At 39.8% G+C, this 18,160-nt stretch overlaps 1 protein-coding gene across 1 annotated transcript in view; it reads left to right on the forward strand.

Annotated features, from left to right (window-relative positions):
- clasp1a (cytoplasmic linker associated protein 1a) overlaps positions 1–18,160 on the forward strand; it is a 111,711-nt gene that overhangs the window by 62,787 nt on the left and 30,764 nt on the right. The window contains exons 9-19 of the mRNA XM_051958996.1: positions 6,069–6,209; positions 6,466–6,539; positions 7,620–7,712; positions 7,835–7,980; positions 11,882–12,017; positions 12,213–12,283; positions 13,367–13,426; positions 13,983–14,060; positions 14,158–14,325; positions 15,036–15,082; positions 15,528–15,698. Of these exons, the coding sequence (XP_051814956.1) occupies positions 6,069–6,209; positions 6,466–6,539; positions 7,620–7,712; positions 7,835–7,980; positions 11,882–12,017; positions 12,213–12,283; positions 13,367–13,426; positions 13,983–14,060; positions 14,158–14,325; positions 15,036–15,082; positions 15,528–15,698 (1,185 nt within the window). The remainder of the gene's footprint in view (positions 1–6,068; positions 6,210–6,465; positions 6,540–7,619; positions 7,713–7,834; positions 7,981–11,881; positions 12,018–12,212; positions 12,284–13,366; positions 13,427–13,982; positions 14,061–14,157; positions 14,326–15,035; positions 15,083–15,527; positions 15,699–18,160) is intronic.

An 18,160-nucleotide genomic window follows, 5' to 3' on the forward strand; every position in this document is an offset into this window, starting at 1 on the left:
TTTAGCCAAATCTGTTAGTCCGTTTTTGAGTAATGTTGCGAACAGACAAACAGATTCACAGAAGGACAAACGTACGCTGATTGTCACATAACTCTGCCACATTCCTTAGCAGAGTAATAAATACATTCACAGACTCTTGCACACAGTTACAATATCATCAGTTTGCAAAGTGTATCATTTCAAGAATGGCCATCTTTATTCAACCTGATTTTCATCGGCATACCTCCCGGACATTTTAAGCATTACAACTTTGTATTATGATCTACCAAGACCACTGCACTCATAGCAAAAAGTCATTCTTTATTCCTCTAGGAGTGCTCCTTCTGTGATTCTTTAGTATCACAGCTGAAAGTTGTTTTGTTCTTAAAAAAATCGTAGGAGACCATTTTATTAAATTAAATTCATCACCAAAAGCTCACCCAGATGTCCAAAGGCCAGCATTATAATTTGCTCACACTGTTCTTCTCTCTGTATCTACAGTAGGCATTGTTGAAGAATAACTCAAACTTTCACTGAACAAGTTAAGGCTGTGAATTATTATTTTAAGTCAGAAATGGTCTCTGTCATTTCTCAGCCCTTCTTACCTTTCCTGTTTCTCATGTTTTCAGTACTCCGTGTACATGTAGATAGATTAGAGACCCTGGCATTTGGAAATGGGTGTGGTCAGCTAAAGAGTCATCCTGTTGCAAGTCATGGCCCTTGTATGCTTGTTATATTCTCATAGAAAACTTGCCTGAGAAGAATCTCATAGAAGACACAAAATTTACACAGTAGGTTGCTTCACTTAAACCCTCCCTATCAACCAGTTCCTGCAACTTACTACTGTCACCCCTATCTTTACCTTTAGCACTGATTATCTGCTTCAGGCTGTAGCATACAGTCCTTTGTTACTTAGGTAACTGTGTGCATGCGAGAGTGTGTGTGTGTGTGTGTGTGTGTGTGTGTGTGTGTGTGTGTGTGTGTGTGTGTGTGTGTGTGTGTGTGTGTGTGTGTGTGTGTGTGTGTGTGTGTGTGTGTGTGTGTGTGTGTGTGTGTATTACCCATCTCAAGTTGCATGCAGCTCTAATTGCTCCCCTGATACACAGATAAATTACCTCGGTATTTGTGTCAGCATTGGTGACAACAGCTACTCTGACAGCTGTAATCAATACTTTTCATAGTGTGACAGGGCACTGTGCTTTCTGTTAAGGTTTTTAAGCTGTTAGCTTCTGTGTAAAGGTGGGGATCAGGCATTGTGAAGTATCTCACATGTCTGTTGGTGCAGTTAAATGGTAGTTATTTCTTTTTCACTTTAAACAAAATCAAGGGTGTTTGGTTTAGCTACAGCTATGTCTTTGTCTATTAAAAGCCATGTTGATGTCTCTTCCAGCTTAACCGTGGTGTGACTGCAAGATAATCGTTACTGGTTATTTATTCTCGTATTTAGTATTTTAAGGAGGAGTATATCATATTTGAGATGTCAGTTGATTATTGACAGGCATTCATAAACTTGTAAATTCAGCTTGCTTTTGAATTGAATTATGCTTCGCACAGAATTGCTAAGCTGTGCAATGCCAGTGGGGAAAAATTGCCTGAAAAACTGCATGGCTGTTGTGCGCAAACTTTTGGTACCCAACTAGTTGCACTGTTGTTCTTATCATGTAATGTTTACTGATGAATCAAACTATTATTTACTTTCTCTATAAGAATAAAGACAGACACTTTATTAATCCCGAGGGAAATTCAAATGTTCAGCAGCTTATATACAACATAAGTAACCAAAAAGGCTGGACAGGCAGGTAACATTAACATTAAAGATTAGTATATACTCTCAAAATGTTGCTGTACAATACTAAAAAAAATACTTCTAATTTGAAAATCTTTAGAATACTCTAATTAAAATTCAGTATACAATACTTACACATTTTAAGGCACAGTGAATTAAAGTGAATTTGAGTGATTTAAGCTGACAGTTTTATCAAACTACCAAAGTTGCATGGACATTTTACAATCACATTGGTTCTACTGTGATTATGACTGTAACCCCCTCTGACCACTCAGTAATGAGTCGTACAGTCTGGCCAGGGGGACAAAAGAGTTACTGAGCCTGTTAGTGGAGCAGGTCAGAGAAGCAACCTGAAGCTGAACACGCTCTCCTACCTGATCACAGTTCTGTGCGGAGGATGCTGGGTGTTGTCCAAGATGGAGAGAATCTTCTCCAGTGTCCTCCTCTCTGCTGCTGAAACCAGAGAGGCCAGCTCTGTGCCCACCACCGAGCCAGCTCTCCTCACCAGTCTGTCCAGTCGTACAATGTCCCTCTTTTTAATGCTCCCTCCCGAAACAAAAGCATAAAAGAGAACACTGACTGGTAAAACATCAGTAGCACTTTCTTGCAGATGTTAAAGGACACCAGTCTCCTCAGGAAGTACAAGCGACTCTGTCCTTTCCTGTACATGCTGTCAGTGTTGTCAGACCAGTCCAGTCCAGCTGCAGTCCCGGGTACTTATAGGTCCTGACCACCTCAATGTTCCCGATGGAAATGGGCTGGAAATGAAGTCTATTCCTCCTGAAATCTACCATCATCTCCTTGGTCTTGGAGGTATTTAGCTGCAGCTGGTTTGAGCTGCACCATCCCATGAAGTCCTCCACTAGGCCCCTGTACTCCCCCTCCTGTCCACCCTCGATACATCCAACAGTCACAGTATCATCTGAGTACTTCTGCATGTGACAGAGTTCAGACTCATACTGGAAGTCAGATGTGTAGAGTGTGAACAGAACAAGATGTGCAGCCGCCCAGTCTGACAAACTGCAGCCTATCAGTGAGGTAGTCCCCAATCCAGGAAACCAGGTGTGAGTTCATTCCCATGCTGCTTAGCTTGTCTGTCAGAAGGATTGGCTGGATGGTGTTTAAGGTGCTGCTGACATCGAAAAACATCATCCTCACAGCGCAACTCCGTCCAGGTGAGAGTGAGCCTTGTGCGGCACGTACAGGATGGTTCCTCCATCCCCACCAGCAATTTCCTCAAATTGTACACAATTGTAAATAATAAATGAAATCATGGCTTATGATACTTTCAGGCTCCTTGTATTGTGTAAGATGATTCACTGTTATACTGTCATGGCTTGCTGGGATTCTTGAATAGAAAAGAGCTATCATTCGTCTCAGCAGTAGCACTTGAGATTTTCCAGTTGTGAAAAGTAAAAATGCTGCTATGAACAAAGACTCTTCTTGACCAGAATATGTCTAGTTGAGTGGTACAAGTCAAAGTAACATCCACATGAATGCCATTACCCAAGCCTCTCCAGCAAAAATATAGCATTGTAATAGTTAACCAATGTTATTCACTTCATCCTTGAATGTTTTTTAATATTTAGGGTATTCTGTGAATATGCTGGTTTGCATATCGTTCAGCTCTTTTTTTTTTTAATGTCAGGCATTTATGAACCATAATTTTCTCAGCAACTTTTTAAAAGCCAACGCCCTGGCAGACCCACCACCTGCTGGGATCTGCATAGGGGTCAGGTGCAATGTAGGCCAGGTGACAGATGTAGGCATGCACAGGACGTACTGACCCCCAGCATCAAAGACTGGAGGTGTACTTCGTTTTTTTTCAACCTGGGGTCTGTTTTCATATGTCATTTCATTTCAGTGTGGGGAAAAAAAGCACCTTAGGGCGGACTTTGACGCGGGGGGGCAAGTTGCCCCATACTTTTCGCTAGCTGAGCTGCTAGCTGAGTTGCTAAGCTGCCTGCCTGGCTAAATACTGGAGCCATGTCGAAAATTCATTTCTTCATCACTCACATGTATGAAATGACATATGAAAACCGACCCCAGGTTGAAAAAACACAAAGTTCCCCTTTAAGGTATTTTGTTACTTGCTGGTCATCAGTGTCATGTGCCATTTTTAGGCCAACTGGATCAAACTAATGCTTGCCCAGTTGGATTTTGCACTCTTTTCTGAGTTTGGTGTCACCGCTTAATTGCTTGTATATGTCCACAAATTTTCAGCTAAATCTAGCTAGGATGATTAAAAATGCTTGTGTGGGTGTGCTGTCAGACTCTTGAAACTGGGGCTGAACACTGTAAAAATATGTGTGCGACTTTTCTGATTTGCTTTGCAATATTTAATCAGGCTTTAGTTCAGCATTCTCTAAAATACTGAAGACGCGATGGCACATTCACATCAGATGCCATCAAAAGTTTGACAGTCATACAAGCAAGCTGGCATTGATTTTTAAAACAATTAACAGAGCAGTTTAAAATACACTGCAAATTCTATGTCCTGAATTGCAGCCTTTGCTATTTGCTAAATGCATTGTTTCAAATTGCAGTTTTGATTTAAAATTACTTAACTGTTAAGTCCTACCAATGCCTATCATTTATTCAGTTATTCTAACAGCAGTTTCAGTGTTTGTAAAGAAATAAAGAAATGCCTCTAGGGCTTTTCATGAGGCTTTCAGAAATTAGATGTAACACACACAAAAGAAAGAAATGATTGACCTTTTCCACCTCTTGTAGTGAAAGATTTAATATTCGTAACTCACTGAGTATTGAGTAGGGAAATATAAGTATTATAATAGTCATTTATGTATATCCCTAAAGCCTCTTCTTCGTGCTTCATCCCTTTGTACTTTGTCAGGTCTGCGATAGTGACATCATTCTGAGAAACAGCATTGACATTGGTTTGAAATATAGTAGTAGTAATATTTAGTGGTTTTATGTTAATTGTGTTATGAGAAATGTCCTCAATAAACAGAAAATCTGTGTCATCCCAACAGCAGGCCCCTCCCATTTTTATCACGGGAGCCTCTACAGTCCAACAGCATCACTGGTGCTGGTACTGTGACACACACTGCTGGACATCATTGCACACACACTGTCTACTGAGCTGAGAGAGAAGGCTTAAGGGGTGGTTAGTCTGGCACTATGTCACAGCCCAGCATGAAATAGAGGCACATGCAGAGCACACACACTCAACCAAACACACCCTGTTTGACAGAGATGCTTGACGAAAAAGAGAGAGCGTGTTAGAGGCTGCAGCAGAGACATGCTGAGGAAGCTGATGTGCAAGAAAATCTGCGCTCGTAAGAATGCCTTTGTCTCTCCTCTTTCTCTACTTGCTGTGTTTGGCTTCCTGTTTTTCTATGGAATATGGTTTTTGCCATTTTTCTGTCAGTGCTCTGCTCTCTCTGTCTTGTGTTTCATGCCTCCACGATTTCCTCTCACAACCTGTTGCTATTTCTTCTTGTTCTGTTTTGTGTTTTTCTGTCTGATGCAGTGTCATGGTGATCATTTCAAAAGAGACATCTATGGAGCTGTTTTTTGTGTATTAGCCTTATCGTTATCTCTGATTTTTTTTTCCATATATTGGTTTATGTGATTTGACTCCATTGATGAAACAAATGTTGCAAGAAATATGCAGTTAAGAAATTAACTTCATTCCTACAAAGCTGGTTAATGTAAGGCTGTCTGCAAGCAGACATTTTTTTATTTGATAGCTTTGAAATCAGTAGCATTTCTCTAAATGTCCTCAGAAATAAACCATGATCTAAGCTGCAAACGCTCCCTTTATCACCATGCCTTAGCTGATGGAAACCACCCAGCACTGTCATATCTGCCCCTGGCTAATCCCTTGTGTCAGCGGTCACGTTGGGCAGGTGATAGTGGGCCATGTATCCATGCATAGCTGCCAAACCAGATTAAAGTCAGATGGATGGATAGATGAAGGTTGGATGGATACATACGCGCAACCTGACAGATTTTCCGCATTTCATTTCCCTTTGGGCAGGCAGAGACGCAGCAATGACTCAGGCCAGTTTAATAACCAGAGAATGATGGTATATGTCACAATTGACCTTAGTACCAGCGAGGATGAACCCTATGTGGTAACACTGACTTCTGAGAAAGAGCGATGTGACTAAATGATGACTTAATAATGATTTATTGATCCTTACTGGTAACAGCCCTTACACAGTTGTCCAACCATTAAGTGGATAACATTTGAATTTACCAACATCCCAATGAGCATTGAACCAACTTAATTTAATGGTTACTTTATCCATTTCCTATTTCTCCCCTTGTGTTCCAGATAAGAACTTTGAGGATGAGGACTCTGTGGATGGAGGCCGGTCCTCCTCTTCCTCCTCCTCCAAAGCACCCCCCAGTGGCAGGAGGACTGTAATGAGCTCAGTGAAAAGACCCAGCTCAGCCACCACTACAAAGGCCCCAGGTGAGGAAAACATTCTGTCCACCCATATGGACACAGTTATAATGCATACTATACTGTACAGTACTGATAGTTCATCGGTCAATGCAGTTACAACTGAAAGTAATCTTTTTTAAAAATCTTATTCATACTACTGTTATATCTTTACATGTGCAGAAGTAGCACCACTATTAAAGCAAATGTAGAATCAAGTCATTCCTTTATTGCTGTTAAGAACCTTCTTCAGAAAAGTTGTTAAACATCTGTGGTTTTTTTAAAGGTAAAGAAGCAGGTGCTGGTGCTGTTGATGAAGAGGATTTCATTAAAGCCTTTGAAGATGTGCCCTCAGTTCAGGTATGTTGAGCCAGTGTTGTCATTGTCTCTCTTTGTAGCCTGTTTGAGATGTCTTTCAGCCAAGTGGTGGTGGCTGTCCTACCTAGTAGTACAGTCAAATCATTTAAGTGATTGGTTCACATCTTTTGTCCAGTATTGTTATGGCCTCTCAAGAATGCATCCTACCTACTGAGACTGATATTTTTTGTTTTTGTAGGAAAGAAAATAGTGTACATATCCATTTTTACTGGACCATAAATCCAAATGATTTTTTGGTGATCCCTGATTTTATATCAAGTAGGTCAAAGTTTCGGCTTCTTCACTTAAGTAGGTTCATTCTGCTGTAGGTTGAAAACACTTTTTACCGCCCGGCAAAACTGCGTTTGCCGGAAGGTATTCTTTTCACCTGCATGGTCTTGCTTGCTTGCGTGTTTGTGTGTAACACTTTGGTTTCCGCGCGATAACTCCATAAAATATTGATGTAGCCTCACCATATTTGGTACACAGGTCTACCATAACAAGACACAGGTCAAGTTCGCATTTGGTGACCGTGACCTCATTTTCAAGGTCACAGGGGTCATCTTTGTTGCCGGGCGGTCCAAGTTTGGTAAAACTTCTTGTTTGTTTGTATTTCTTTAAACCAATCATAATTGTCTCTGCCAGAGGCAAAGGCCAGAGTACAGTGATGATACTTGTGTAAATTAGTGATGGGGGAATTATTTCTGTGAAACTTGTGCTTGCACAGGAAGGTGAGCACTGCCATTACTAGAGCCAGTTCACTGAGAGAGCTGACTATTGCGCAATCCAAGTCCTCTTCAACACTGACCATTTTCAGCCTGTCGGTTGCTTTTTGAAGGGTTTTATTGTTGTTTGCAGATTGTAAATGGCAGCAGAAAGCTGTGAGAAATGTACAAGAGAAATGTCAGGCTTTCACTTAAAGTCTACATCTAGTGAGTCCTACTACAGAGCTGTGAGTGTGGCCACAGACTTACAAATAGCAGCACAAAGGGGAATAAGACAGAGCGGCAGAATCCCACAAAAATCACAGCTCTGCAACATCATTAAATAAATAATGATAACTATATGTCCCTCTTTGTCCAGATCTACTCTAACAGAGAACTAGAGGACCAGCTGACAAAGATCAGAGAAGTGCTGTCTGATGACAAACATGACTGGGAGCACCGAGTGGTCGCGGTAAGCAACATTTATACTGTCTCTCACACACACGCATATGGGGTACAAATGCATATACTCAATGGCAATATACCAAAATATGTCTTTGCCTCATTCAACTTCTTTTCTGTCTTGTTCGCCAGCTGAAAAAGGTCCGTTCACTCATGTTGGCGGGAGCTACTGAGTATGAAGGTTTCCCTCAGCAGTTGCGGCTTCTGGAGGCTCCCTTTAAGCTGTCAGCTAAAGACCTGCGCTCCCAGGTGGTCCGTGAGGCTTGTATCACACTCGGGTAAGGAAGGAGAATGTATCATGTTGTCAAGTCTTTTGAATGCTTTTGGAAAATAACAATTAGTCCCATATTACAGTAACTCTTATCTAACATAGAAATAATTTCAGTTTGTACTGTACATTAAACATATGTAGTTATTTCAGCTCCCTGACAAATAATGTCATAAATTGTTAAAGAATTAGAAGATCGTCATCATGTCCACCCCTGTTGATGACAAATACATCTCCATGCCAAAGACAGTAAAATTGTCCTCTAAACAGCGATAAAGGAGTGCTTTTGCGTAACACTGTGCCCTGTTGGAGTCTCCAGTTTTATATGGTTTTTCTACTTTGTTTAATTTTTTCACATTATTAAAATTCGTCTTAATATTTTAGTCCTTAATCTTCCATTTGAGGTAGTGTTTAGGCTGAGATTTATTTACATTGAGGTTTAAGCCATAGGTGGGTGTTTTGGCCAAAACATATGAGAATTTTGCTGGGCAGAATCATGATCTGAATTGGAATTCCAAAATTATTCACAATTGTCCCACTTTGTTTAGGTCATACAAAGAAGGAAAATGGACATTGCACTTTTATATATTTATTTAATGACCAGACAATATGTACAATTCCTCAAAAAAAAACTCATCATTTGACAAATTAAGACTGTCTACAATATAAAATCATTAGATCACCCTCCTCTGTTTACGCACAGTAACAATTGCAAGACACTGCTAACAAAATACCTGTTTTCGGTCAACATTATCCTGTCTGCAGCCAAAATATTTCTGTGCAAAGTAATTCTGTAAACTTAACATTTCATTTCTTTTAGCAAACACATCTTCCTTTTCAGTTAGTCTCTCCTGTTAGTCAGTCATTTGGCTGTGTACACATAGAGCCTACATTTCAACAAACCTTGTGTCTAATTACCATTTTCTCCAAAACTCATCCAAAAACCCTTAAATCAGAGTAAACAATGGTCTGTCAGACAGAATTCTCTTGTAGATGTGTCATGGATATAGTCAGAATCATATGAGTTTTCTTTTGTATCAAGCTGCAAAAACAGTTTGCAGTATGATGTGAATTTGCCTTACTTTACAGCACACTTCCTGCAATATAGTCTTGTTTTGTCGGCCTACTCTGCAGAACATACAGGCAGGTCCATAAATAACTGGACATTGACACAATTTTCTGTATTTCAGCTCAGTACGCCACCGCAGTGGATCAGAAATGAAGCAATCGATATGTGCTTTAATTGCAGACTTTTGCATTGCATCTTTCTACTATGAGGGAAAAAATAGTGGCTGGTTCGTTTTTCTTTAAATCAATTACAGTCATCATAGATGGGGCCAAGCGAAGGATGCAGTTTCGTTGTTAGGCTGTTATATATATAGTAGTTCCCACAGTGATTTAAATGGACAATCCACAACAAAAAACAAGCAGACCTTCAAGAGAGTGCCAGCTGATTTTACCGACCAGTAGCAGGCTTATACCCACAACCTCCAACCTTCAACCTACACAAACTACCTGCAATGTGACTTGGAAATGTGTACATCACAGTGTTGATGCTGATACGATATACACACGTGGACAAAATTGTTGGTACCCCTCAGTTAAAGAAGGAAAAACCCACAATTCTCACTGAAATCACTTGAAACTCACAAAAGTAACAATAAATAAAAATTTATTGAAAATTAAATAATCAAAATCAGCCATCACTTTTGAATTGTTGATTAACATAATTATTTAAAAAAACAAACTAATGAAATAGGGCTGGACAAAAATGATGGTACCCATAACTTAATATTTTGTTGCACAACCTTTTGAGGCAATCACTGCAATTAAACGATTTCTGTATTTGTCAATGAGCGTTCTGCAGCTGTCAACAGGTATTTTGGCCCACTCCTCATGAGCAAACAGCTCCAGTTGTCTCAGGTTTGATGGGTGTCTTCTCCAAATGGCATGTTTCAGCTCCTTCCACATATGTTCAATGGGATTCAGATCTGGGCTCATAGAAGGCCACTTTAGAATAGTCCAACGCTTTTCTCTCAGCCATTCTTGGGTGTTTTTGGCTGTGTGTTTTGGATCGTTGTCCTGTTGGAAGACCCATGACCTGCGACTGAGACCAAGCTTTCTGACACTAGGCAGCACATTTCTCTCCAGAATGCCTTGATAGTCTTCAGATTTCATTGTACCTTGCACACTTTCAAGACACCCTGTGCCAGATGCAGCAAAGCAGCCCCAAAACATTACTGAGCCTCCTCCATGTTTCACCGTAGGGACAGTGTTCTTTTCTTCTTATGCTTGGTTTTTCAGTCTATGAACATAGAGTTGATGTGCCTTACCAAAAAGCTCCAGTTTGGTCTCATCTGTCCAAAGGACATTCTCCCAGAAGCTTTGTGGCTTATCAACATGCATTTTTGCAAATTCCACTCTCGCTTTTTTATGAGTTTTTTTCAGCAGTTGTGTCCTCCTTGGTCGTCTCCCATGAAGTCCACTTTGGCTCAAACAACGACGAATGGTGCGATCTGACACTGATGTACCTTGGCCTTAGAGTTCACCTTTAATTTCTTTGGAGGTTGCTCTGGGCTCTTTGGATACAATTCGAATGATCCGTCTCTTCAATTTGTCATCAATTTTCCTCTTGCGGCCACGTCCAGGGAGGTTGGCTACTGTCCCGTGGGTCTTGAACTTCTGAATAATATGAGCCACTGTTGTCACAGGAACTTCAAGCTGTTTAGAGATGGTCTTATAGCCTTTACCTTTAAGATGTTTGTCTATCATTTTTTTTCGGATGTCCTGGGACAATTCTCTCCTTCGCTTTCTGTTGTCCATGTTCAGTGTGGTACACACCTTTTCACCAAACAGCAGGGTGACTACTTGTCTCCCTTTAAATAGGCAGACTGACTGATTATGAGTTTGGAAACACCTGTGATGTCAATTAAATGACACACCTGAGTTAATCATGTCACTCTGGTCAAATAGTTTTCAATCTTTTATAGAGGTACCATCATTTTTGTCCAGGCCTGTTTCATTAGTTTGTTTTTTTAAATAATTATGTTAATCAACAATTCCAAAGTGATGGCTGTTTTTGATTATTTAATTTTCAATAAATTTTTATTTATTGTTACTTTTGTGAGTTTCAAGTGATTTCAGTGAGAATTGTGGGTTTTTCCTTCTTTAACTGAGGGGTACCAACAATTTTGTCCACGTGTGTATGGTTCACCCCTAGTTCATACTGTGATAAACCGACGAAAATGAATTTGAAAAACCATTTGGAGTTTAATAGGAGACTCATTCAGTTAGCACTAATTCATCAGTGCCAGGTCTGTTCCTAATGACTTTGATTTGGCAGCAATGACATTAACTTAAATCTGTAACTCATTAAGCTGTGAGAGCAGTGTGCTAAAGCATTTTTTTTCGCACACTGAAGCAAATAGAACGTGTCTTGCACTGGTATGAAACTGGTAAGATGCTCTCCATGCTAAAACATCTATCATTGGAATTTTAATACAACCCTGATGAGGTGGAACAGAGCAGAGATGGACTGAAAGAGCAGTAGGTTGATGAATAGATTGGAGCTACACGGATCCTGTCATCCCTTTTAATGTCATTACCACAGCACGTCTCTGTCCAGCGCAAACATTGCCCACCGTTAGCCAATCACAATCCTTCATGTCATATTTCTGCCTGTCTCTCCATTTTCTCTTTTGAGGCTTTCTTTCCAAACTAGCCGACTGCTGTCTTCATAATATGAAACCTGCATTTAACATCTCTTTCTGAAAGCAATTTGCATTTAAAACCTTTTTTTAACTACAAAATGTGAAATAAATCTGTATTCATGTCTTACAGTATACTTCCAATTACACCTGTCTAAATAGGGAATAAGAAAGCACATCACCATGTCTTTTTCTCTTTGTAAGACATTTGTCATCGTTGCTGGGGAACAAGTTTGACCATGGAGCAGAGAGTGTCATGCCCACACTGCTGAACCTTGTGCCCAACAGTGCCAAAGTCATGGCCACATCTGGGGTGGCTGCCATTCGCCTCATTCTGAGGGTGAGAAATCTAAAGTTGATATTTTTGCTCTCTGCAAATATTTTCATACATTTCAACAACAGTCTGAATCTTACCTGGCACAAATAATTTTCAGTGCTGTTACGTATACTCTCAGGTCACAGCAGTATCATCATATGAATAAAAACAATGTTTTGTACAAGAAATAATGCAGCTTTACTTTTGTCCTCCTTCCAGCATACACACTATCCACGTCTTATCCCCATCATCACCAGTAACTGCACCTCCAAATCAGTTGCAGTCAGACGGTAAGACAACCTTTTTGTTGAGTGCTACTACATATGAATAGGGCTTCTCTTCATACAGTGACTGCAGGTCAAAAATGTAGGCAACACAGTTGAAATTATTAGTATTTGTTACTTGACTTTTTAGGAATAAATAGAATTTATTTTGCATTAAGCACTGATTTGTTTTCGATATAACTGCTTCTACATGACATAATTTAAATACATATATTTGTTTATTTGTTGCTTTTTTTTTTTGGAATCTCTTTGAATGATCTGAACCTCAAGTAGTTTCTTGTTCATGCCACATTTTTACTCACTGTGGACTGTTTTGTCACTAATATAAAGTCCTGCACCTTTCTGGAAACAACACAAGCATTGTTAGAAGTAGGAAAACTAAAATGTCGTTGGTGCAGTATAACTGTTGTAAGGGGCAGTTATAATACCATTAATCACAACAAAAGAATAATAAAAGTTGAGGTTCTTTGAATATTTATTTTTGAATCATCATGTCCCCACAGATGTTACCAGTTTTGAGAAAACATAGGGCTGTACATGTGATAGATATTTTACTACGAACATTCAAATTTTTTTCCAAATACATCTCCTGTCTGCTCTGTGTAAACTTAGCCTGTGTCATTCCCTCAGGTTTTTTTTTTCGCGAGACAGTTGGTTGCAGCTGTGGCAATAATGGCTTCTCACTTCCATCAAGGAGCATAGATTTTCTTATATTAAAATGATCTGGTGCTAACTTTTTTCTTTTTAAAATTTTTATAATTGAGTCTTAAGAATAGAGTAATTTTGATGAATGATTGCGATTTTATGCTTAGATTTCGTTAATTTTACAGACAAAATGGAAGTTATAAATGATTAGTTTTGGGACAATTCACTGTTTCTGGCCCTTTTCAAACCTACCAGTAGGTTTTGGGGTTCCTCTTCTACAGTCATAGTTTGACTTGCTTGAGTCACAGGATCTTGATTAGTTTAACATGTCTGCATGTTCTTTGTAATACCTTCTTAATGCAGGTTTTGTTTCTGTATGGAATATCTCTGGTCACACTTTTGCACATTGAGGATTTGTTCATGTAAAATTTGTTCCCTTTCCAGACGTTGCTATGAGTTCCTTGACCTCATGCTGCAGGAATGGCACACTAATACACTGGAAAGGTAAGCTCAGTATCTGCAGTTTTCTTCAGAACCACCAAAACAGCTGGCAAGCGTCAACTTGGTGTCTGGACAAACTGATAAAATGTATTTTCGTTTGGACAGAATGAATGTGCAATAAGTGCATTTTGTGGGTGTTGGTGTAGTTGAGGGGATGCAGACATACTTCTTCTCTCTCCTCTCATCTGGCATTTGAGTTCGCTAACATTTGAGTTAGCTAAGCATTGGTTGTGTGCACCACTGATGAGGCCCATTAATTTGATGGATCCTGAGAGAGCTGTTATTATGGCTCTCTATGGTAAGGCAACATTACATCCCTGTAACCATGACAACCATGGTAGAGACTTTAAAAAGCGTGCGAAAAACCCTGTGGGTGGTCACATTCCCTGTGGATCACCAGAGGAATAGAACCTGGAAGAGACAGGAAAAAGAAAGGAAACAAATACCCTGGGAGTTTCTGTATTCTTGTTTTTGATAATACATACCTTATTCATGAGTTCTACCTGATCTATCTTGAGATTAGCTGTGTCCTCCTCACCATGTTTCCGTACTATCCCAGACATGTAGCTGTTCTGACTGAGACCATCAAGAAAGGCATACATGATGCAGACTCCGAGGCCAGGTCCATTGCAAGAAAGTAAGTGTTCCTTATTGGTTTTTGCATTTATTCTTTTTTAGGGCTTTGTTTATATGAAAAACAAAGATTCCTAATTTTATTTACCCTTTATCTGTAGGTGTTACTGGGGTTTCCATGGCCACTACAGCCGGGAAGCAGAGCATCTGTTCCAGGCGCTGGAGTCCACTTACCAGAAGGCCCTCCAGTCCCACCTGAAGAGCTCTGACAGCATTGTGTCTCTACCTCAGTCTGACCGTTCCTCATCATCCTCACAGGAGAGTCTCAAGTAAGAAACCGTAATTTTCCAGGAAACTAAGTTTTCTGCTTTTGTTCTTATTCTTTTCTCCATTTTTTCACATCATTTTTCACTTTGTTTCCTCAACTCCTGATTGATGTGTATCTAAGATTCATCCACCTTCCATTGCCCTCTTGTATTTCTCCTTCATGTCTTACTTTTTCTCTGACCTCAAAGTTTTAGCACATAAGTGTAATTTTATTAATTGATAGCAAACCACTAACACATCTGTTTTGTTGAATATGATTAAAAATATCAATTACTGTCAGATGGGCAGCAGACGACTGAGAGCACAAAACTCTTGAATCGATTGCCATCATTTACCCTGTTTATAGACTCCCTGCAAAGCACGTTTTCTAATGACCTCATACTCAGTCCATTAGGACTGCAGCTGTTGTGGTCACCAGTATTTGTGTTTCAGGAGGTGAGCTCACTTTTCATTTCAGATTCTTTCCTTTTTTTACAGGAAGTAAAAAGTGTTTCATACATGACTCATGACCAATAACCTGCAACTAGCTTGTTAAACAGAACTCTAAAACCAAGTGGTGTAAATTCTGTAAAGGAGCATATTGTACTGTACTTGTAGCATTTATCATGAATAATTAAATTGCTTTCTAATACAGGTATTACATAAATAATTTCATATTTATTGATTTGACATGAAATCTAAGAAGACTCTTGCTTTTTGTCTTTTTTTATAGCCGACCGCTGTCTGTGAAGAGTGTCATTGGAGGGAGCATAACTAGGAGTAAGTCACTTTCTATTCTATTCTTTGGTGAGGAATGTAAGAGTATATCAGACATATGGTGAAGTTCATACACAGGCTGCAATTGAAAGTGTTCAGGTGAAAATTCAGAATTCATTCACTTTGAAAGTGCTGCTTGAGCAGACCTTGTATACATGCTGCCCCGCACAGTGCTAGACCAGATCTCACTGGTTAAAATAACATGAGATGCAGAGCACAAATTGCTTTGAAAATGTATATGAATAGCAGTTACAAGTTTGGTGTTAGGGCTTCACAGTTGGCTTTTGCTGTTGTCACAAATGTTGCTGCATATTGTCAGTGGGTGTGAACTCACTTGAGTATACTTACTTGAATATGAAAAGTAAAAACCTATGTAACTTATTCATTTTGCACTTGTAATAAACTGTATGACAGTGTCAGTTTATGCCTCATCTATGTGCTGTTCCAGGTAAGCTAGTGGGCACCAGGGTGTCAACTACACCAGGTTCCCTCCAGCGCTCCCGTAGTGATATTGATGTAAATGCTGCCTCCAGCGCCAAGTCACGTCTTTCCACTGTTCCTGCCTCCTCACCGTTCAGCACTGCAGCTGCCCTCCCCCCAGGATCCTACGCCTCATTAGGTAACCCATCAGTCATCTCCCTCTAATCTTTCAAACGCCTGAAGACACCCCTGCATGGCAAGAACAAGCACGACTTTTTATCATTCAGCACAACCTGCTTGTGCTAGATTGTAAATACAAACATACTGACAGAATGTTCTGAGTAACGATTAAAGTAGTTGGAGGACTAATGAGTTTTGCCCATGTTATATATACACACGTGGACAAAATTGTTGGTACCCCTCAGTTAAAGAAGGAAAAACCCACAATTCTCACTGAAATCACTTGAAACTCACAAAAGTAACAATAAATAAAAATTTATTGAAAATTAAATAATCAAAAACAGCCATTACTTTTGAATTGTTGATTAACATAATTATTTAAAAAAACAAACTAATGAAACAGGCCTGGACAAAAATGATGGTACCTCTATAAAAGATTGAAAACTATTTGACCAGAGTGACATGATTAACTCAGGTGTGTCATTTAATTGACATCACAGGTGTTTCCAAACTCATAATCAGTCAGTCTGCCTATTTAAAGGGAGACAAGTAGTCACCCTGCTGTTTGGTGAAAAGGTGTGTACCACACTGAACATGGACAACAGAAAGCGAAGGAGAGAATTGTCCCAGGACATCCGAAAAAAATGATAGACAAACATCTTAAAGGTAAAGGCTATAAGACCATCTCTAAACAGCTTGAAGTTCCTGTGACAACAGTGGCTCATATTATTCAGAAGTTCAAGACCCACGGGACAGTAGCCAACCTCCCTGGACGTGGCCGCAAGAGGAAAATTGATGACAAATTGAAGAGACGGATGGTTCGAATTGTATCCAAAGAGCCCAGAGCAACCTCCAAAGAAATTAAAGGTGAACTCCAAGGCCAAGGTACATCAGTGTCAGATCGCACCATTCGTCGTTGTTTGAGCCAAAGTGGACTTCATGGGAGACGACCAAGGAGGACACCACTGCTGAAAAAAACTCATAAAAAAGCCAGACTGGAATTTGCAAAAATGCATGTTGACAAGCCACAAAGCTTCTGGGAGAATGTCCTTTGGACAGATGAGACCAAACTGGAGCTTTTTGGTAAGGCACATCAACTCTATGTTCATAGACTCAAAAACCAAGCATACGAAGAAAAGAACACTGTCCCTACGGTGAAACATGGAGGAGGCTCAGTAATGTTTTGGGGCTGCTTTGCTGCATCTGGCACAGGGTGTCTTGAAAGTGTGCAAGGTACAATGAAATCTGAAGACTATCAAGGCATTCTGGAGAGAAATGTGCTGCCTAGTGTCAGAAAGCTTGGTCTCAGTCGCAGGTCATGGGTCTTCCAACAGGACAACGATCCAAAACACACAGCCAAAAACACCCAAGAATGGCTGAGAGAAAAGCGTTGGACTATTCTAAAGTGGCCTTCTATGAGCCCAGATCTGAATCCCATTGAACATATGTGGAAGGAGCTGAAACATGCCATTTGGAGAAGACACCCATCAAACCTGAGACAACTGGAGCTGTTTGCTCATGAGGAGTGGGCCAAAATACCTGTTGACAGCTGCAGAACGCTCATTGACAAATACAGAAATTGTTTAATTGCAGTGATTGCCTCAAAAGGTTGTGCAACAAAATATTAAGTTATGGGTACCATCATTTTTGTCCAGCCCTATTTCATTAGTTTGTTTTTTTAAATAATTATGTTAATCAACAATTCAAAAGTGATGGTTGATTTTGATTATTTAATTTTCAATAAATTTTTATTTATTGTTACTTTTGTGAGTTTCAAGTGATTTCAGTGAGAATTGTGGGTTTTTCCTTCTTTAACTGAGGGGTACCAACAATTTTGTCCACGTGTGTACATACATAGTATGTAACAGTACTATAGCTAATCTTGACTGAATAAAAGACAGAAATTAAGAAACACTGCAGTGTACATGTTAAATGTCACTGTCTACAGTAGTTTAGCAAAGCTTAGTTAACAAGACATTTTCTCAATGGCTGACTCAAGTGGTTATTATTCAATGTCTCCTGCCATTGTGAAATATTAAAACATTTTCTCCTGTAATCACTGGCTTTTTATGGACCTGCCTGGGAGTATTAACGACGACTGATGTTGTCATTAGACTGTTCTGTCAACAGGAACTGTTTAAATCCTACGCTGACAAATTTGACAAATTGATTTGATGAAGCTGAGTGGCCCCTAGTGTGATGAAAAGCCATAAAACTTCTTAAGGATGTTTTCATTGCCATGTTAAGCTAATGGGGGATGTTTAAGTCGCCCCCTGCCCATAGGTCTGAAATTTACGATAATCTTTTTCCCATGCAGAAACTCCTCTTCCTTGTCTTTTCTTCTCCAATGGCTCCGTGGCTCGATAATGACCATTACTAATAATGAGTCCCTTTGCTCACCCGCTCGTTCTTGTTCCTGCTTCAATTGCTACTAATGTCTTCCTCTACACCTCTTCTCCCACTCTCTGCTGCACCGTCTAT

Source organism: Acanthochromis polyacanthus, chromosome 14 (assembly GCF_021347895.1).
Source record: "Acanthochromis polyacanthus isolate Apoly-LR-REF ecotype Palm Island chromosome 14, KAUST_Apoly_ChrSc, whole genome shotgun sequence".
Lineage (NCBI taxonomy): Eukaryota > Metazoa > Chordata > Actinopteri > Pomacentridae > Acanthochromis > Acanthochromis polyacanthus.